This window comes from Oryza brachyantha, chromosome 6 (assembly GCF_000231095.2).
Source record: "Oryza brachyantha chromosome 6, ObraRS2, whole genome shotgun sequence".
NCBI classification, from domain to species: Eukaryota; Viridiplantae; Streptophyta; class Magnoliopsida; order Poales; family Poaceae; genus Oryza; species Oryza brachyantha.
The window spans coordinates 439,542-461,191 of record NC_023168.2 but is presented as its reverse complement, the minus strand read 5'-3'; the positions used below and the strand labels follow the sequence as shown (position 1 = coordinate 461,191).

Sequence of the window (21,650 nt, the reverse complement as noted above, 5' to 3'; positions counted from 1 at the left end):
GTGGAGTTCTTCCCGTCAAGATCCAATCGTAGTGGTGGAGCGCACAAGACGGGAAGCAGCGGATCATGCGAGGGAGAGGGCGGCACCGGCGATGGGTGTGGGGCGAGGGGACGACGCGTGCGGAGGGAGGGGGCAGCGCCGACGACGGGGACGGGTGTGGGGCGAGGGGACGATGCCGGCGAACGGCGCAGAGGGAGGGAGCAGTGCCGACGCCGGGGACGGGCGCGGGGCGAGGCGACGACGTTGGTGACGGGCGTGGAGGGAGGGGGCAGCGTCGGCGCGGGGCACGTGGCGCGGGGCGAGAGGACGACGCCGGCGACGAGCGTGCCGGCGTCGAGCGTGGAGGGAGGAGCAGCGTCGACGATGCGAGCGGGGCGTGGGGGCGGCGAGGGTGCTGCGACTGAGAGGGAGACAACGATGATGTTGCGCTGTGAGGGAGAAGACTATGACGCCATGCACGGTGTGCTCTCTTCTCCGTATCGGTATCGCATTCCACCCCTTCTAGGAGCGTAATCAAGGTTGCATTGGGCTGAAATTCGTTTGCGGGCTATCCGATTACAGCTATCTGAAACAAACAAGTGTACGTGATCCATTTACGGTAGGAACTGATACGGGTCAAAAATGACCCAACCAAACAACTCCTTAATTTTTTGCTATAGTTGCAAGCTAGGATAGAAACAATTATTTTAATAGCTATAGTGATGCACGATATAATCATTGCAGTGCTATGCCATTATCGCTCACTTTGTGCTACTGTGTATTTCTACTATTGCTAAATGGAAATTGCAATTAATCATCCGACTTACGTACGACTCAACCATTTAATGGCTGCAGTGCCACTTGACCCCTTTACCTAATCAATGGTTATAGTGTTTCAGTTACACGTAGGTAGTACGATTGGGTCGTACGTATAACACGATTATTGCTAAATAATGTTAGAGCAAGTTCAATAGTATAGCCAACTACTAGCTCCAATTTATTTATAGTCAATTTAATAGCTAATTCATATAATAGTTACATACAAAACATTAATATATGGTCCCACATGTCATACACATATTTTATTTTAGAGTCTGTGTATAGCTACCTATACTCTTCTCTTCTCTTATCTCTTTAAAATATGCTTCTATATCGTGTGCATGTATGATGTAACCAGACAGCCCCTACATCGTGGATTGAGAACCTCTGCCTACGTCTCTCTATGCACTACAGCAATGAATCCTCGTGTAGTGATTGGTTGGCTTTGGCTGGCTGGTTGGTTCTCGCTTTTATGGTGAAAAGGTGCCGGTTGACATTCCTGAATTCGGTAGATTTTTCCAGGAACCCAAAGAACACAAAGCTCTCTTTGCTGCTTGTTCAGGTACTTCCTGCTTTCTCTCCCTTAATTGCTCTCAAGTATAATACAATAGAGAAAAATGGTGGCAGTATATATATATTTATATATCCTTCTGAATTTCTCTGAAGGAGCTACATCTAAAAATGGTGGTCAGTTCATAGCATTTTGCTAGGAAGATGAATTTATTTACAATGTGAGGCAGCTTGATCGATCTTGTCTGTCCGTCACCAAAGCAGGTACGTGAGATGCAGCAGCCGGACGCATTTCCTCCGGCTACCAAGATGAACAACACCAATATCAAACCAAAAGTAGAGCCTCGCGATGACGACGAGTTGCCGGCGCCGGCGGCTTCATGGTCCGACGAGGATGGGGAGGCCACCACCCCTCTCGCCGCCGGCAACCCCTTCTTCACCACCATCATTGCCAAGTCTCATCTTCACCCCAAGTTCCAGATGGTAGGAAGATCCATCAACAGCTATAGGATATATATCTAGCAGCTTCTTGATTTTTTTTTGTTTGTTTGTTTGTGCGTGGATTTGAGTTTTTGTCGATGCACGCACGCAGTGGATCCCGCCTCGGTTCCAGCACCGCCTCCCGGATGCGCGCACGGCCGCCGTGCTGCGCTGCGGCGGCAGGTCGTGGGCGGTGAGCTACTGCGGCGACCTGAAGATGAAGAGGTTCGACGCGGCGGCGTGGATGGAGTTCGCCGTCGACAACCGGCTCCGGGTCGGGGACGCCTGCGTCTTGGAGCTGATCACCGTCGGCGCCGGAGGCGGCAGCGTGGAGTTCCAGGTGCAGATACTCCGCGGCGGGCTGCCGGCGGAGGTGCTCACCTCCAAGGGCGCTACCTCCGACGAGCCCATTGTCATCATCGACTAGCTACAATTAGTGCACTAATACTCCACTAGTCCACTGTCAGTAGCTCACTGCAGGTAGAAGAGAGCTAGCTTTAGGGCCATTTTGGTATGAATCCAGAATTTATCATATTTTCTTGATGACATGTTCTTAGCATGTCTTCCGAACCACTACGGTACATTTTTTTTAAAAAAATTACATCGAAAGGTTGGTTTTTTTAATAAGAAAATCATATGAAGTACTCTCTCCATCCTAAAAAACTAATTTTTTACTTTTTATTTATAATGTTTGACTCTTCGTCTTATTTAAAAAATTTTACGATTTATATTTTTGTTTTTATTAGATGATACATCATAAATAGTTTTTTTTAAAATATTTAAAATAAGACTGATAATCAAATGCTGATACGGAACTGGATGGGACTGAGGAAATACGAGAGATACGTGAGCAATGCATTTATTCTCTAGATTTTGAGTTGAAAAATGAAGCGTTGACTTGACCGATCTCGGTGTCCAATGGGCCGCCGTCAGATGGGGAACAGAGAGAGAATTAGGCCCAAGAAGCCCAACCAAATCAACGCGTGCTCTCTCTCTCTCCTCTACTCGTCCACGGCACGACGCCGCCGACGCCATCGTTTTCTTCGCAGCTCACCACCACCACCGCCGCCTCCTCCGGCGCCGCGCCCAGCCTCCTCCATCCTGCTTCTCCTCCTCTACCTCTCCTAGCTCTGCTGCTGACCGACGCTCGCCATGGACGTCAAGCCGGTAAGCATCGATTCCCCTCTCCTTTCCTTTCCCTGAGGTTAGTTAGGCCGTCTAGGTTCCGGGAAGAAAGCACCGTCTCTCTCTTCCCTACCCGCGCCGCGGCGACTCAGATCGGAATCGCGGGTTTTTGCTGGGCGTTGCGACGAATCTGGTGCCCAATCGGGCAACCGCCCGCCTGCTCACTCATGTTTGAATGTTTGCTTGCAAGCAACACACACAAGTTTGTGCGGAAGAATGTTTGCGCGGATCTAGTCACGGAAGATCGTCTGGAGCTAGGAGGATATGGGTGTGCAGTAGATCAACACCTCGTGCTCCTACCTTTAGACGAATTATATTGGTATTTGCGCATGGTTGGTTTTACCTTCTAGCTGTACTAGGTCGTGCGTGCGAGGTCACTGTTTCTCTCCACTGGAATGCAGAACCATGCTACTAAGAATAGGCATGGAACCTGTTTTTTGTTTTTTTTTTAACTCAACGGCTGTGTGACATATCTACGATCTCTTGTTTAGAGTTTATGCAACTTATGCTTGAACGGTAGCTTGAGTGGAATGCAGAACCATGCTACTAAGGCCGCTTTCGTTTGGTGTGAGGGTAAGTTAACTTATCCTCGCACGGAAAACGTAGTAATAGATTAGTACATGATTAATTAATTATTAATTATTAAAAAAATATAAAATAGATTAATATGAATTTTTAAAACAACTTTCCTATAATTTTTTTTTGCAAAAAATACCGTTTAGTAGTTTGGAAAGCGTGCGCGCGAAAAACGAGGAGGTAAGTTAACTTGTGGGGCTTGAACGAACGTGGCCTAAGAATAGGCATGAGAACTTTATTTATTTATTTATTTAACTCAACTATTGTGTGACATATCTAAGATGTCTTGCTTAGACTTATGCTTGTTTCCCTAGCTTGAACGGTAGCAAACCACTTTGATGTGATAAGCTGTCAATTTATCTTGCACAGACAGAAAAGACGTATGTACATGCTTTACACTTCTCCATGCGAGTTTCAAGAGTGTGGTTTATTTATGCAAATTAAAATCTCAAGCTTAAAACTAGGTTCATAGATAGGTCAAGGGTAGCCTCGCTTATATGCTTGCTCTATCAACTTTTCAAAGTTTATTTTCCTTTCTTATGTGTCCGTATGCACTGATTCCAGTAATTGTGTGCTGTTGGTTTTTGGTATTTTTGTTAACACGGGCCATGTTTCCTCACATACTTGTTTCATAATTTTAGTGATGTTTTCTTTGTTACAGGTGAGGGCTGTCAAGGTCACTAATGTCTCCTTGAGTGCAACTGTACAAGACATTAAGGAGTTCTTTTCCTTTTCAGGAGAAATTGAACATGTCGAGATGCAAAGGTTGATAAAATTTGCAACATGTTCCACACAGAGGATATTTGACCTGCCTTTAACTAGCATTCTCATCTGTTTATTTCCCTTGCATTGGCAGTGGTGATGAATGGTCTCAAGTTGCATATGTGACTTTTAAAGATTCACAAGGAGCTGAGACTGCACTTCTTCTTTCGGTGAGTAATTTAGTATCATGCTTTGCCCCAAAAAAGGAAGTAGAAGAAACAATTAAGTTAGTAGCATTTCCATTTTCTTTAGTTGTAAGGATTTCCTTTCATTGTAATATGTATCTTTTTTTCTAGAGAAAAAACTGAGATGTTCTTCTTCTTCTTTTTTTTTGTAACAGGGGGCAACAATAGTCGATCTTTCTGTCATCATCGCACCTGCTCCAGAATATCAACCGCCCCCTACTTCTTCTGCTCCACCAATGGTATGCGAGAACTCGGTTGTATGCTCATATTTAGTCTTCTCACTTTCTCAGTAGGTTGCCAAAGTGATCTTGATAGTCTTTAACTGAATGTGACAATTCTGTATGCATTAATTCTCACACACGTACTTCAAAATATGCAGAATTTTCTGCTTTTACTTAGCTTAAATGAAAGCATGTCTCGTGTACTTTAACACATTCCTGTTCCTTAACTCTTAACCATAAGTGAAATCAATACTTTCAATTATAGTTGCCATCTAATTAGAGCAGCTCTAGTGTAACAGTTTTCGTGCACCACAGGGGCAGGTTTTGTGTTTCTCCATAAAATGGCTTGGCTGTAAAGAAAACATTTCTAGTTTTGGTGTTAGCATGGGCATGATTGCAACTTTCTATTGATCTTAAGAGTATAGCTTGAATTGAATATTGTATTCTGTTCTCAGTACAGTGGAACCAGTGTCCCAGTCAGTGGAGACAATAATGTTGTCCACAAGGCTGAGGATGTTGTCAGCACTATGCTTGCTAAGGGTTTCACACTGGGTAAAGATGCAGTCGGCAAGGCAAAAGCTTTTGATGAGAAGCATGGCTTCACATCCACTGCTGGTGCCAAGGTCGCCTCCATTGACAGGAAGATTGGTCTTAGCGAGAAGTTCACTATGGGTACTTCCATAGTGAATGAGAAGGTGAAGGAGATGGATCAGAAGTTCCAGGTGTCCGACAAGACCAAGTCTGCATTCGCTGCTGCTGAACAGAAGGTGAGCACTGCTGGGTCTGCTATTATGAAGAATAGGTATGTCTTCACCGGGGCGTCGTGGGTCACAAACGCGTTCAACAAAGTTGCGAAGGCTGCCACTGATGTTGGTACGATGACGAAGGAGAAGATGGCAGCTGAAGAGCAGCATAAGGGCTCCGGTCCTTCTGGGGGACACTCGTACACACCCATCCAGTGATGGCTCCACGTTCTCTCTCATGTGCTTCATTGTGTTGTATTGATGGATGTAATACATAGATATAGAACAGAAAAAAAAAAAACCTCCTGCCATACGTCTATCAGTGAACTTTCACATTGCAGGAATTTTGTGTCCAGTAGAATAGGAAATTAAATAGGCTGGTGATCTCAAAGTATTCTGCTGGTTCATATGGCGTAATTTCAAACTGTTTCTGATTGTAAGTTGCATGAACCTTGGGAAAAGCTGTGGAAAGCTCCTTTAATAATGTCATATGATGATGTTAGTTCATGGATCTGTTTGTGATGCTGTTCTGTGTCCACTGAATTACTGAAAACATGTTGTCTGCTTTGCTTAGTCATAATCTACAGTAACTGTAATTTTATGGAACGAAATCAGCCCACAGCAAGAGAGTCGTTGTAGTATAGTGGTGAGTATTCCCGCCTGTCACGCGGGTGACCCGGGTTCGATCCCCGGCAACGGCGTACTCAAATTTTTTGGGTCAGCAGTAGTGATGTTACTTTCTTCTCTCATTCATTCTAAAGAGCTTTTTTTTTTGGCAATTTAATCAAAAATAAGCTTCAACAGATTCTCAAAATCCCTATGAACTTTTAGACATAACCAATTCAAGTGTCGTCCTGAGTCCTGACTCAATTTTGGGAGAGTCTCTGTACTCAAGTCCTGCAATATGATGATAATTTTTCCTGCCCGTGCAATTTTATGTGAACCCCAAGACAAATTATAGTGAGTTACCATATTCGGTTAGACAATATTTCATGTATATGGAATTTTACAGAATGATAGAAACCATGCTTGGCGTGTTAAATTTAAATGTTTCAATGCCTCTAAATTTCAAAACATGTACTTTAGAACATGGAATTAAATTACAACGTTGAAAATATAGTGCTATAGCATTACATAGTTTCGCATATACACGTAGAATTTGCACACATTTGTATGCAACAATGTATGGGTACTTAATAGTCCACTAAATTCAAGTTAGGTCAAAAATCATTTGCTCTTGAACCACGGTCTAGCAGCAAGTCTATAGGCAAGCATCGAATAGCACTTGGCCTGCCTAAGCATACAACAGCCCAGGCACCATGAAGAAAATGATCCCTACTGTGAACATGTAAAACTGATCCCATCTTTTCAATGTGGCCAACTAACAAAATTTCGGGATCCAATTTTCAGGGAATTATTGGAGGAGAGATTTTTTGACCCAATATCTTTTGGGATGATCCCAATCCAAAAATATTGGGGGCCAATTTTTGGAGATGCTCTAAAGCTTTATGGCTTTCTTCCTTTTTTTTCATTATTGATCATGGATTTTCGTGGTCATGCTTCTTAAGTTTTTAAACAGTCCTTGTCAATTATAGATTATCACAGGCACTTTTCCTAAGCTCATACACGGTGTTTTGTGCAAAAAAAAAATCTATGTAAAAGTTTCCTATTTAGCCTTTTGAAAGTAAGATTATAACTTTGTAGTAGTTAATTTGTTTATTTATACCTCTTAATAACTATCACAAAATCAGATAATCTAAACACTTCCTTTCATTCATTCTGTGTTTACTCATGCTACTTCCTTTTGTTCATTCTAAAGCTTTATAATTTTCTAATATACTTTCCTTCATTCTACTAATAAAATAGCTCTATGTTTTTTTTATACTTCTTACTTCCTCTCATCCCACTCCTCTTCATTTTAAGCTTTATGTTTTCTGGTAGTACTCCCTTCATTCTTCTCCTAACAAAATAGCCCAATGTTTCTTCATACTTCTTCCATCACATTATTTCTTTTTCTTTTATGAGTCATCTTAGCAAATTCATGGGATCCTATCTAAAGAACATCCAAAAAGGTGGGCATTCCATTCTTATAGAATAATATCAAGCTGCAAGTGGCATGCATGATGTTGCTGTATGTGTCTTCAACTGTCTGAACTCTGAAACTGAATAAGCTGAAGCCTCCCTTGCCAAGCTACACAAAACGCCATCACCTTCCTACTATATAAGTATGTTGCAACCTACAATAATCCTGGGCTGTCCCTTCTAAATTAGCACCATGCATTGTCTTGGATGCGGACAAGCCTCTTGTTTCTTGCTCTGGCTTCTTCCTCAATCAACCACCTATATCTACTCTACTAGTCCACTGTGTACTCTACTCAGCTTCTACTACTTAAGGGTTAACTAGTAACCAATCACTGGAAACAAGATTAAATTAATCCAAGAATCAAGTGCACAACTACTGACTCTAATCCTGCTGTTTGCTACTGCCAGTTCATGGTTCTCTTTATTTTTGTGCCCCAATAGGAGTCAAGTACTGTTGCTAGTCGTCCATGATGTGTGTGTTGTGCCCCTTTTTTTCTTTATGTTTCTGATGCTTCTCAACTATGCCTTTGACCAAGGAAGCTGTCATCTGCCTAAAAAAACTGAAGTTGCTGCTTGCTAAATTGTTTGCATCTCCATGAATGTATCCATCTGATACTGTGTGTGATGATATCAAGGGTGAAGAATATCAAGCCACATTGCTCATTGGATGCATTTCAGTTGATGAGATTATTAACTGGTTTGTTAAACTTCTAATCTCCTATTGTGACTTGTGGATAACGGTTTTGTTCTCTGTGTCGTCTACACTCTACACGTGGTTGTGCTGAGGTTCATGCATAAATACAATTAACTACATTATAAAAATGCTAGCTATATTATTACTTTCTAGGTATATATTCAGAAGTCAGAACCTCCCATTTGTCTGGATGTCAAGATAAATGAACAGTTGAACTAAGACAATTTCATTTTCATTTTAAGTGAAAACCAGAACAGGACTTCTTTTGATGAGATTCAGGCAACACTGAATTCATATGGTTCTCTTTGGAGCATTAAAATGGGTATTTAATCCTATGGTGCGTTTGTGCTTAATAGCAGGAAGACTTTTGGCATGTTGATTTGGTACGGAGCAAACAGCTGATTAGCTCACAAAAACACTTCATCCAGCACCAATTCTTTAATTCTAGAAAGCAACTATAAACTACTACTGGATTCCAACTCTAAGCATCGATCCTGTGGTCACAAGTACATGAACTAGGATCTGACAAGGACAATCACAGGACAAAAAGAAATATTAACTGCAAATGATTCAGTTAATCAGTTGGTTATAATCCAATTTGTACATGCAACTTGCATATTGTTTGTGTATCTCGGAATCTGTGCCCAGACCATTTCAATTTCACACTGCTATTGGTTAGCTTGGGATATATATCCGATGGGAGTAGTAGCTTGTGCTTGTTTTGAGGTGCAGACACTGACACAGAGATTCAGGATCGGAGCATTTTTCTGAAACAATTAAGAATTGGAGTCCTTCCAGTGTTGTCTCTTAAACAAATTCTTGTTGCCGATAGTACAGGCATGCTCTCAAAACGATCGAATTGGTTCGTCAAGAATGGTCTGTCAATCTCAGCAGCACAGCACAGTTTTGCTTCATCTACACGCACAAGCATCAGGTTGACTTTTGGCAGGCATTTGGAAGTGAGTTGCTATACACTGAAACTGCACTAACCATACTGTCCATACATTCAGAGACAGTTACAGGGTTTACACAAAAGCAAATGCTGTCACCTGTTCCTTTTTCCTAACCTCGTTGTGCAGAAATGGCAAGTTGGCAATGAACAATTAATCCAACTCCAAACCTCGTATGACAAATATTAATTGCTTTGCTAATAAATCATCTTCATGAACATAGACCAGGCCCCTGGTTTCAGTAAGGTAAAGTCAACTCGTGCATTGCATGTATGCAGCACTGCCCGGCTGAGCCGGCATCTCCTAACAACTCAGTTTAATTATTAGTTGAGCCAAAAATTACGAACAATAATAAGGTTTTTTAATTCAGGTAAAGCACTTGTCAGTTTATTACTAATACCATGACACCATGGAGACTACCTATGCTCTGCAAGTTGAAAAATCTGAAGATGAACTGAACAGAATATGTTGATAGTCACAAAATGTTCTTATTTTCTATTCCGAGAGAACTAAAAACTGTTCGATCTTATCATTTATATTTGCAACATGCAATGATCTTTTTTATTTATGTCAATCCATCAAAGATTTACCATATCCAATAATATATTCTGATATTATTTATTACCTGTAACCTGAGACAACTGAATGCATTGTTTCTCTGGCATATGACATCTGATCGACAAGTTTTTTTTCACCATATGTAACTGATGATGTCATGGAAGAGATCAAGGACCGGAGCAGCGAACTGAGTCTTGAAACTGTATTAAGGGGGTGATTGTTTAGCTACGCATATTTGCAAATAGAAAATAATCTATGAATAAAAATGTTGTATACATATTCTTAACAATCTAAAAGTAAGGCTGTAAAATAAACTTCGGTGAAATTTTTTTTCCTAAATCAACTCTATATTTAAGTTTGAAAATTTAAATTTTGTTTTATAAGCATAAGCAGAAGCGAAAGGATATGGGTGTTAGTTGACTCACACATATTATTAATTATATTAATAGCAAGCTTAATTAATTTCTACACGTCTGTATTGCAACAGTGTACCGTTGAATCAACGCGAATGCATAGCTATTGTTTAATAATGCTACGTACCAAGATCGAACGATGCATTAAGATAGGCATCAAGTACACGTCCTATTAGGGATTATTAAACATGTAATATGCGTGGAGATACACGTGAAGTGGCAGCTAATTAAAATCGAATTAGAAACTTAAACACACAAAGACTCACCAAATTATAACAACTAACAGTGACCTGCTATGTGGAATTAGATCACGTAAAGATCTGCTCCTATTTGTTTATCAGATTCTGTTTACTAACTACTCGTGTATTTTATATAGCAGGATGCAGTATTAGTGCTTGTTGCAGTAAAATAATCCTGTCTTTGTTGAGCCAGATCAGCCGAAATTCAGTCACCACACCAAGGACGTACATGCATGATCCTCATTTTATTCATTCGATCATGTATGAGTATTAATTAATGCTGCACATATACTAATTAAGTTAAGACCAACCCTATACATCCCTAATCCTGACTAAAAGATCCCCAAGGCTGTGCAGCTGTTTGAGGAATCCTCTCTTGAGGTTTCTGTTCATTTGACTTAAAACCGTTTGGATCCCTGTTTTGTTTTCATAATTAACTAGCCACATCTTGCATCAACTAGCTCTTTGATTAGGGCTCTGCAAGATATGAAGCTGGCCTTAATATTGTTGTGGCCAACGAGAATATAATTATACATAACCGTAGAAGCTTTTGATTTTGATTTTTTTAGATACGTTCCTGCATTTTTCATCATAGGAATTTCTACATCTTTAATTTTTACAATCTTCGTGTTTACTTTCTCCCAAAAAGCTCATACATGCTCTCCTTTTCCTGAACCTTTTCTTTATCATTTTAGGAGTTTCTGGTTAATGCATTCAAATCATAACCATTAAGACTACTGTATGTATACATCAAACATAAATGGTTTTGAGTCTATACCAGAAGTATGTAGACCGGTTGCACCCCTTTGAATTATTGTCCTTGCCATGATATTCCACATAAAAATCATATCTTTGTGTATTTTCCTATGTACTTTTGGTTATGATTTGGACAAAAATTCAATAACTTAATTGCCCAACGATGGTTCATAAACATAGTAATTATTAGGACAGCGTATGATATACAAAATTAGCAAGTTGTTCTATCACATTTCTGACATTGTTGCTTCCATTGATACGCATTAATGATGAACTGAAAATGAGTGTCCCATTAATAAACATATGGCAGTACAATATGTCCCTATTGGATTTCTTATCAGGATGGATTACTCTTCAGTTGAGCGAGGCTATATCAAAGATCTCTTTCATTTCAAAAAGACTAGTAGTATCAGATCTCTCGTACACATAGAGAAACACACTGCAAGAGAAACCGATCTGACAGAATGTTTTACCTGTGGTGCTCTAGAGACAACCACTGGTGTATCTGTCCTGTGCTCTGACTATTCAATTTGATTGTACGTCCTGCAGTGCTCTGAACCACTGGTGTATCTGGCAAATTCGAACGGTCAGAGGACAGGACAGAATTCGAATCTGCATGTACTGATCACTACTGTTTGGAAGACATGTCAAAACCAGTCAGAAAAGCAATCTTCTCATTCAACAGTTTTTTTTTTCTTTCAGTAATGCTAACGTAACCTTGAATTATTTTGAATTGGCAAGTAAATTTAGAAATTTGCATTCATGCCTCACTACTGTAATCATGTGCTTCAAATAGGAACGGACAAAAAGATCAAAGCTCATGGCTCAGATGGGCTCATATAAAGCTTGACTCAGATCGCCTCAAACTCATTGTGTTGATGAGTTAAGCCGAACTGGTTATTTAGCTTATGAGCATAACGAGCTAATTAGAGATATGCTCATTTAGCTCGTTAGTATAAAGAGTCACTATATTTTTTATATATTTAGTTTTCTTAACTAGTTCTTGGTCTTATAATCACATATGAACTAGTTGTATTTTATGAGTTCTTTATCAGCTCATGTCTATTCTTATGTTGATATATGATAAAACAATAACTTATAAATATAGAAATAATTAAAATGAGGTATAGATCGTTAACAAGCCTAAAAAGCTTAACGACCCAGCTCATGAACAAATCAACGCTAGAGTTTAAGTTCATCAACGTTAATGAAATAGAGCCAAGCCAAGGTGACTTGCTAAGATAAGAGTCCAAATAAGTCGAGCCTTAGCGATTTGAGCTAATTTTTTATCCACCCCCTAGGTTCAAATATAAAAACATAACAAAATAATACACTGTTGTCTCAATTATGCGAGCAAGGGCAAGAAAACCATTTCCTGTCTTTTTTTTCCTACTAGCTAGCTTGATTTCTAGGTAGATACTACACTATCTGAATTCTACTGTGGCATGCTTGCCAATTCATCCATTAGCTAGATTACTTGCAGACTCTACCAAAATGCAAACAAAATTTCTTCCTGTCATGTCTACTTACATTATTAAAAAAACAAATATTCTTTCAATTATTTGCTTGAAATAATGATAATAAAAGTAGTACAAAAATACAGATACGGGAGGTGCAGGCTGTACTTGTGCAAACTGAAGTACAAGTTAATATCAGAATTTCATGTTCGTATTTGTACCAAATTAAACAAATCGTATTATAGTCTGGTTAAACTAGAGAGGCAATTTTTAAAAGGAAGGTAGTTGAAGGGAAATCCTAACCAAATAAGCTGCTTCGTGCAGTTAGCAATGCTAAGGGAGATTAGTACATATGAACATAGTTTAATTCCCAGTCTGACAGTGATAGTGATTGTCTTGACGACGACGATGCTGATACGAAAGATCTATTGACATATTGTATATATACTATTCAAGAATAGCTCACACTACGTATTGTAGTCTGCATGATTAATTACTAGCTCATACAGATTGAAACCTGTAGGCTACGGTACAGGACCTGAAACTTGTACTGCAATAGACCAATAGTAACTACTAGTAGTAGTACACATCTGTAAGCAGCAGCTGGAGAGAATTAAGTAGTTGTCTGATTGATCATTATACTGAAACTTTATGGGATTCATGGATAAATTGGCAGATGGGAATATATGGATATGTGTTAGCTGTATAATTCTGTTCAGATGTTATCCTCTCCCTTGCAGTTTCAAACCTTTCATCTGACTGTCACTTACTTCTGAAACTACTCATCCTTTTCTTACCTTTGAGGACCTCAAAAGGTAAGAAAAAAAATCACTTTTTTTGCACAGTGCACGCTTTAGTTCAACAGCTTATTCAGTATGTGCAACTTAGGGCTAAATTAAATTAGGCAAACAAGTAAATTAATGTGATTGAACAGCTCAGGCTATTAACGATCCATTGCGTCTTGGCCTAATCTTTCCTTGATGTGTGCATAGGACAATAGCATCCAGGGGGACAGTACATAGTAAGAGGCAAGCTCAGTGTGACGTGGTGTGTGCAAAGTGAGCATCTCTCTCTGTGAGTTGTCACTTGATAGCTGACGTGGCATCCTAGCTAGCACATAATTTGTTTGCGTGATGTATTCTAGCTTTGTTTTGCACGGACTAAGCAAATTATATATTACACCCAAACAAGTTCGTGAACCATATTTGTGAGTAGTACTCCTACGAGTATTTGTCTAGATTAGAATGACATTGGCAGTTAGGGCAGAATCTCTCAGCTTCCGATGAGGTGTTTGTATGCACGGCTCAAACTTGCAAGTGTGCAAATTTACCACAGCATCTCTGTATCTCTTGGCGTCAAAGGAGGTGGTTGTGTGTTTGGTAAATGATTAACTGATGACTCTGTGCATTGCATCTGAAACTAAAGTTGCTTTGGTTCTTCGATTAGTACCAAATAAGAACTAAAGAAAGCTGGGAAAATTAAAGAAAGCAATTAGCTAGCTGGTATTTGATATAGACAGAGAAAGACCAAGACAGAGTATTGTTCATGCATGTGCAGAAAACCATCAGAGACCGGTGTTCCAGCCATGTGCAATTTACATGGTAATCGATCTATACTGGTATGTTGTGTGTCCATGTCAAAGGGTCTAACAATAATTCCAATTGCACAACTAACCTTTTTTTCTGATAAACAGTTAAACAAATAGTCATTATCTAAAAGATTAAATAAACAGTGTGCAGGTACACCTAGGTCCCCCTAAATACTATACAAAATGTGGAGCTAGTTAGCTGTATACGTACAATTTTAAGCGGCCCTTAATACCTAATGATTCATGTTACCATTTTCTTTTTCCAAATGGAAAACTAAATAAATTCAAGAACTATCTATCAAAGGGGACCCACATACTGTGCAGGTTTCTGTGGGCTGAAACCACGCTGTTTTTCATCTCCCAGGTCTTGTGATGATCCATCATGCATTTGGATCGTGGAAATTAAACCACAGATAATAATTCAGCACTTGACCTTTGTTTTATGCTTAATTACGCACACTGTCTGATCATCTTTGACAGGATTCCAACCTAAAATATCTCATAGGTGAATATCAGATAGCTAAGCATGTTTTGCAGTTTAAGTTCAGATCAACGTCATGGGTGCACATATTGGCCATAAAGGATGCATGGAATCAATGGATATCCGAACATATAGTGCATATATAATTGAGTTTTAAGATCCACATTGCCATCTTGGGCAACTTTAATTCGTCTTAAAATCTTTCAAACACCACATAAATATTGTGTTCTCTGGAAAGTACGATCTTCAACATATTAATATCAAATATACATGGAACGACGAAGCATATGACTCCTCACAAAATGGATCGACATTGGGGCTAATATATGTAGTTTCAAAAGTCAATTTGCCCTGTGTTTTGGATATGCATGCCATTGCTAACTGTAATGCTGATAAGACTCCCAGATCAGAGCAAATGGTGATAAGTCAACCACTCATGTACATACTATAGACTACTCCATTCCATCAGAAATGTAGTTGTGCACCAAAATAGCCACATTTTGAAACGGAAAGAGTATTTAGCTAATACACATATATACTACCATTAATTAAGTTTCATTCATTAGCATATGCCATTAAGCTTTATGTCGACCACAATATTACAAAAGTGTGAATGGCTAATTATTCTAGAGTACAAAAGAATGAGCTAACTATTATGAAATTTAAAAATATATTTAAAATAGTATTATAATAAATTCATGTATGGAAACCGCCATGCATGTTCTTTTCTTCTTATCAGATGAATGGATAAATGAGCAAGCTTTTCGGACTCAAACAATGTGACTTTTCTTTACAAAAACTTTCCAGGTATGACCTTCTTATAATGATATTTTAAATATATTTTCAACTTTATATGTTCAATCCATTCATTTGTATCCTTCAAATAATTATAAAAAATCAGTCAGCCATTTAGTAAAAGGAAGGAATCACTTCGATGCAGAGGTTGAGACAGTTCATACATTATCAGTCATATTTTTTCACTTTTGTTTACGCTTATTAACAAAAGTTTTAATTTGTAACTTTAAATCTGGAGCATATATTGGTTTTTTTATCATAGTTTATTTTTCGACCTTGACTTTTAGATCGCTAAGAAAACACATATATAAAAGTTTTATTCATAAATTATTTTTGCAAATATGTCGTTGATTTTTCCCTAAAAAACCAAATAATCACACCATATAACCTAAAAGTCCAACAAAATAACCTCAAGACAAATGGTGCACAAAGATACAGATTGGTAAGGAAATGACAAACAAACACTGCAGTGGACTCTCTGGCTGATTAGTTCTCAATACTATATATTATACCCTCTTCATTTAGGACACCACCACAATTTGATCATTAATTTTTCTAACCATATATTCAGAAAAATACAAAAAACATAAAGGGTTTTCATGAAAAATCCACTAATTAATGATATTTTCGCATATGTCGAGTATTTCCCATGCACATTCAAGTTAAATCGTATTTATGAAAACAAATACCATATGTATCAAAATGAATCATACATGGAACTTAGTATATATTCCTCATAGAAGTGAATTCGACATATATATATATATATATATATATATATATATATATATATATATATATATATATATATATATATATATATATATATATATATATATATATATATATATATATAACATTTTTTGAATTTACCAGTAGAATTCTCTCACAATAAAATAGTCAGTAATTATATAAATTTTTAATAAGATGAATAGTTAAACATAAATATGACATTAACGAGTTAAATAATAAAAACCGAAGGGAATACATCCAGCCAATGTTATCGAGGGACGAGGATGTTCGATCAATTCGCTCCCACATGCATACGCAGCATTTAGGCAATAGTTGTGCGAAGGAAGGAAGGAAAGGGACCAAATCAACCGTATACATAGTAGTAGTAGGCAGGTAGCTAGTACAAATATAATAATTAATACCCATCAAGTTAATTTCGTTAATTAATTATCTCATCATTCCACGTGGCAAGGCTAGTTAGAGCAATGGCAAAAGCACACACAACTAATTAAGCCATGTAAGCTAAGCTAAGTTTTGGGCGGGCCCCAAACCCCTAACGACCGTACGTAGCTCTCAATTCTTGTGTGTTTGTGTGTGTACATATGATATGATGATGCAAATATATACTACTCCACCAAATTAAGTGAGAGGTTTACCAACTACTTAATTGTGTACATATGATGATCGATCGTGTCATGCATGTGCGTGTGAAACAAGGTATTATATCCATGCATCTATTGATCAATGTTCCATCGATCGATCGAGCAGGTAGTTCCTTCTTCTTCCTGGATGTATTAATTGCTTGCTTGCTCCTTAATTTAATTTAATTTAATTTGTTGGAGGAGGCAACACATATATATACAGAGAGCTATACATTGTAACTAGCAAGCACACGTGTCAGACCACACGAACCTAATTCTCCTCTGCCTCCTGCACACGTACGTGCCACCCACAAACCGGGCCTGCCTGCACCTGCACTTCATCCATATATCTGTCACTTCAAAACTACCTAATTGTTAAACACGCCGGACGTTGTATATATACATGCATATTCTGCGACGTAATATAATTGCCCCCAAAAAATAATTAGCTATACTAATATAATTATCACTAAGAAATAATTAGCTATAGTTTAATTAGAACTTAAACAAAAATAAACAGGTTTCACCGAAAAAGTCTTGACAGATCAGCTATATATATGCAACTTTAATTTGCACACCAACATAATATACAAGTACTGGGAAAGAATGTTTTTGCAATAGCTACTAGCTAGGTAGTTTAAACACACTTATACTCTCTCTATTTTAAACTATTAAGTAATAGAAAGTTTTTATACATCTAGGTACACATCGTATATATCTAGTGATCATGTCACCTATATAATTATGAACTAAATATAAATTTTAATAAGTTATATTATAATATTATAAGCCACTATACAAACGTGGTCCAGATCCAAATTATATCCATGAGCTAATTTTGTAATATCATTTTTAATTATCATTCGAAAATGAAAATTAAAGGTCGTACCGATTTTTTTTGTTTCTCTTACTAATTAAGTTTCCTCTGGCTGGTTTAATTTGTAAAGCGTCAAAACGTACACTATACATATGTTGTGTACATAACATGACGTACGTACGTCCAAATCAGGCATGGAATTAATTAATTAATCAGCGTTTTCTCCTTTTTTTTCCAAGTAACATGTCGTCCTCGTTCATACATATGGACACACATACACACAGTAGAAAATTAATGTTACTATCACATCGATCTACAATTATATACTACAGTATATATGCATATATAGCTTTCACATCTTCAATTGCAGTAACTTAACTTTATGTCCTTATGTACTTATGTACATATGTATCATTCATGCATTATCACCATCATGCACGCATGTATGTATATATCTACGGTACGTCTCATGTAAACTCGTACGTAGAGCTAGCTGTATATATATCTACAAAAGTACGTGCTCATATATATATAGTATACTCCTAAATATATATATAGCATATTTATTAGTTGTGAGGGAATTAAAACTGTGCATATATAATTAAGTTAATCCTGGGCTAGCTAGCTGGGTCCTAAATAAAACCCCAGTTGCATTGGGCCATATATATATATATATATACGCATAGTTAGTATATGTTAATGTTCCCAATAATTAAAGGTGCAGAAAGTACAGAGGAAAGAAAAACAGGACACAAAAGGATGCATGCAATATCTAACTTAATCCTACATTGACAAGCAATCTCTGATCCCCGCTGGGGTCCGTCCGTTAATTTTCCGTGCATGCTAACTCGCTTTTGGTTCGTTCGTTCGTTGCATTGGCTAACCACGATCGATGTATGTCTTTGGACTAATTAAACTCGCAAATTAAAGCAAAGTGAGAAAAAAAATAAATAAATAAACAGCACCAGGGTTAGAGAGAGTGTGTGGCTGCATCTATCTCTACATGCTTGCTTTAGCGGATTTGGATCCTCTGCCTTTAATTAAAGGCATCGTGCCTTTGTTACTAACACGTGGGCCTAAGGTTACAAAGGCATCAGCACACTGACCGTAGAGGATCCCAATCCTTACTTTAGTCCACATCTCATTAATTATAGATGTACTCTACTGGTAGCAGTTTATGGCGTTTATTTTTCAAAAAATTTGTAACTGTGTTATTATAATTTTGTAAGGTTTGTAACATTTTTTAATCCAATAAATCATATCTATTTATACCACTGCATCAGCGACTAATAGTAAATCATTATTTTTCTTATTGATAGTAGAAATCCAAATCAACCGACCAAATTTTACTATCGACGGTATATATATAATACTACCGGTAAAAGACACTCAAGCTCCACTAGTTAAGCTAGCTTAGCTAGCTGACTCGATGAAGCTAGCTAGTAAATTAGCCGTGAAAGATATGCACGCATGCATGTGTGGTGTGTACTTGTGTAGCTAGCTAGGTTAAGATAGCATTTCATGGCGGCCTCTCTCTCCCTATAAAACCCCCCGCCTCCGACGACTCGCTCGCCACCCATCCATCTATCCAAACCATCAAACGATCGATCGCGAGCTGAGCCTTTGAGAGAGAAGGGGCCGGCCGGGTTGTACTGTACGTGATCGATCGATCAGCTATGGGGAGGTCGCCGTGCTGCGAGCAGGACGCCGACGTGAAGAAGGGGCCGTGGACGCCGGAGGAGGACAAGCTGCTGGTGGACTACATCCGCAGGAACGGCCATGGCAGCTGGCGCCGCCTCCCCAAGAACGCCGGCCTCAACCGCTGCGGCAAGAGCTGCCGCCTCCGCTGGACCAACTACCTCCGCCCCGACATCAAGCGCGGCGACTTCACCGACGACGAGGAGCGCCTCATCATCAACCTCCACGCCACCCTCGGCAACAAGTATGTATATGCATCTCTTCTTCTTCTTCTTCTTCTTCTTCTTCTACCTCTGCCTCTGCCTCCATCCATCGATCTCGATCTCCATATATAGATAGCTAACACATATGCCTTTCGTCTTCGTCGCCGTCGATGTCAGGTGGTCATCCATCGCCACCAAGCTCAAGGGGAGGACGGACAACGAGATCAAGAACTACTGGAACACGCACCTCCGCAAGAAGCTTCTCAACCAGGGCATCGACCCCGTCACGCACCGCCCGCGCACCGACCTCCTCGCCGGCCTCCCCAACCTCCTCGCCGCCGCCAACCTCGGGGGCGCCGCCGCCGCCCAGCTACCCTTGGACATCAACGCCATCAAGCTCCAGGCCGACGCCGCCAAGTTCCAGATTCTTCAGGGCCTCGTCCGCGTGCTCGCCTCCGCCACCGCCGCCCCCGCCCCCGCCGCCGCGCCATCTGCTATGGACCTCATGACCATCCTCGGCGCCATCACTGGCGCCAACTCCGGTGGGCTACTCGGCCAGCAGCAGCAGCAGCTCTCCAGCGTTGACCTGAGCCGGCTCGGCCAGTACGACGGCAACTACAGCCTGCCGCCGTTGACCAACAGCTGCTCTCCGCAGCAGCAGCAGCCCATGAGGCCGCCTCCCATGTCGTCGAGCATGTCCCTCGACGGCATGCTCGACCGCCTTGTCAGCGGCACCGGCGTTCCTTCCGGGGACGTCATGAGCTCGCCGGAGCTTTGCCACGGCGGGGACGGGCTTAGCTCGCCGGCGCTCGGCCATACACCGGTGGCGACGCCGTCGATGGTAGCGTCAGAGGATCAGTGCAATACACCCGGCGGCGGCGGCGGCATGACGTCGTGCGAGCAGACGCCGGTGGCGTCGAGCACGTTCGACGGGCTGGCGAGCCTGAACCTTGACGACGTCGACATCGTCAACATGGAAGTTTGTTGGACGGACGTGTTGCTAGAGTGAGTGGCTAACTCCTCTCTCATCAACTTTCTTAATTAATTAAACAATTTATTTTCAGAGCTAAATTAATTGCTACCAAATTAAATCCAGTTTATTTATCTCTCTCTCCTTTTTTCAATTTGTTTCAAACAATTCCTCTCTGATATAGTTCTGACCTGATCATCCAGATGGAACGAACATATTAAGATTCTAATAGTTTCTAATATATATGATTAAGACATGAGCTGATCAGGAATTCATTCCAAGCTAGCTATATATGTAGACAAATAGTACTCCATGCATGCATGTAGCTAGCTTAAATTAGCTGGCTGTCTTTTCAAAACCTGAAGAAATTAAACATTTTATGTTTACTGCTTACTTACCTCGCATATACTAATTTGATGCAGGCCACTCCCAGCATGGTTGAGCAACAGCAACCCAAGTGATATGTATTTTCCAAAAAACAACACGGGTGAGATGTGATAAAGATCAGCTAGGAAGGGATACAAAATGGAGATATGAAAACAAAAACAAAAGGAGAGAATTATTGGATCGGTTGATGTCAAGTTTTTATTTGTTTGTTCACATCAGAAAAGGTGGTTTGATCCACTTCTAGTTATGTATAGAAAGAAAGAAACACACATAAGAACATGAACACTCGAACTCGATCAGTAGTGTTTTTTTGTTTGTTTAGTTTTATTATTTCTTTACAAGAAGGGAAAATATATATGTAATGACAGGTAGCTTGGGACATGAAATTTTAAAACATTTTCCTTTTCACTGTCCAAGTGTGACGACTATTCAGATATGTACTTAATTAATTGTTGACGCAACATTTACCACTAATGTTTCTTGTGTGACCAGCTTAAATTTTGGTCGTCACGGTGTTGAAATAACTTTAGGCTGATGCAGGCTTGATCTCTATATCTTTCAGAATAATTAAACTATATATATAAGCATACACTATAAATTGTTTCTCCAACAGATGTCAAATTTTGGAATAAGATCCAACAGATGATTATAAACTGTTATTGTTGGACCATTTCAAAGTCTCGCTCCTTAGATAACACTTGGTACAAAATCAACCATATGGCTACCCGT

General features: G+C 39.6%; 3 protein-coding genes and 1 non-coding gene across 4 annotated transcripts; all 4 read left to right on the top strand.

The window, feature by feature from the left end:
* Positions 1-1,331: 1,331 nt before the first annotated feature.
* Positions 1,332-2,215, top strand: LOC102717444 (B3 domain-containing protein Os06g0112300-like). The gene is made up of 3 exons (XM_040524784.1): positions 1,332-1,360; positions 1,573-1,791; positions 1,901-2,215. The coding sequence occupies exons 2-3, from the start codon at positions 1,582-1,584 to the stop codon at positions 2,213-2,215; spliced, it is 525 nt and encodes a 174-aa protein (XP_040380718.1). The 5' UTR covers positions 1,332-1,360; positions 1,573-1,581.
* A 637-nt stretch (positions 2,216-2,852) lies between these two features.
* On the top strand, positions 2,853-5,967 carry LOC102702475 (binding partner of ACD11 1-like). Its single transcript, XM_006655641.3, has 5 exons — positions 2,853-2,955; positions 4,211-4,314; positions 4,406-4,481; positions 4,652-4,735; positions 5,173-5,967. The coding sequence occupies exons 1-5, from the start codon at positions 2,941-2,943 to the stop codon at positions 5,677-5,679; spliced, it is 786 nt and encodes a 261-aa protein (XP_006655704.1). The 5' UTR covers positions 2,853-2,940; the 3' UTR covers positions 5,680-5,967.
* Positions 5,968-6,089: 122 nt separating this feature from the next.
* TRNAD-GUC lies at positions 6,090-6,161 on the top strand. Its single transcript has one exon. It is a non-coding gene; the product is annotated as a tRNA-Asp (tRNA).
* Positions 6,162-19,339: 13,178 nt separating this feature from the next.
* LOC102702197 (transcription factor MYB53-like) lies at positions 19,340-21,388 on the top strand. Its single transcript, XM_006655640.2, has 3 exons — positions 19,340-19,605; positions 19,742-20,569; positions 20,957-21,388. Exons 1-3 carry the CDS (start codon positions 19,340-19,342, stop codon positions 21,030-21,032), a joined length of 1,170 nt encoding a protein of 389 aa, XP_006655703.1. The 3' UTR covers positions 21,033-21,388.
* Positions 21,389-21,650: the final 262 nt, after the last annotated feature.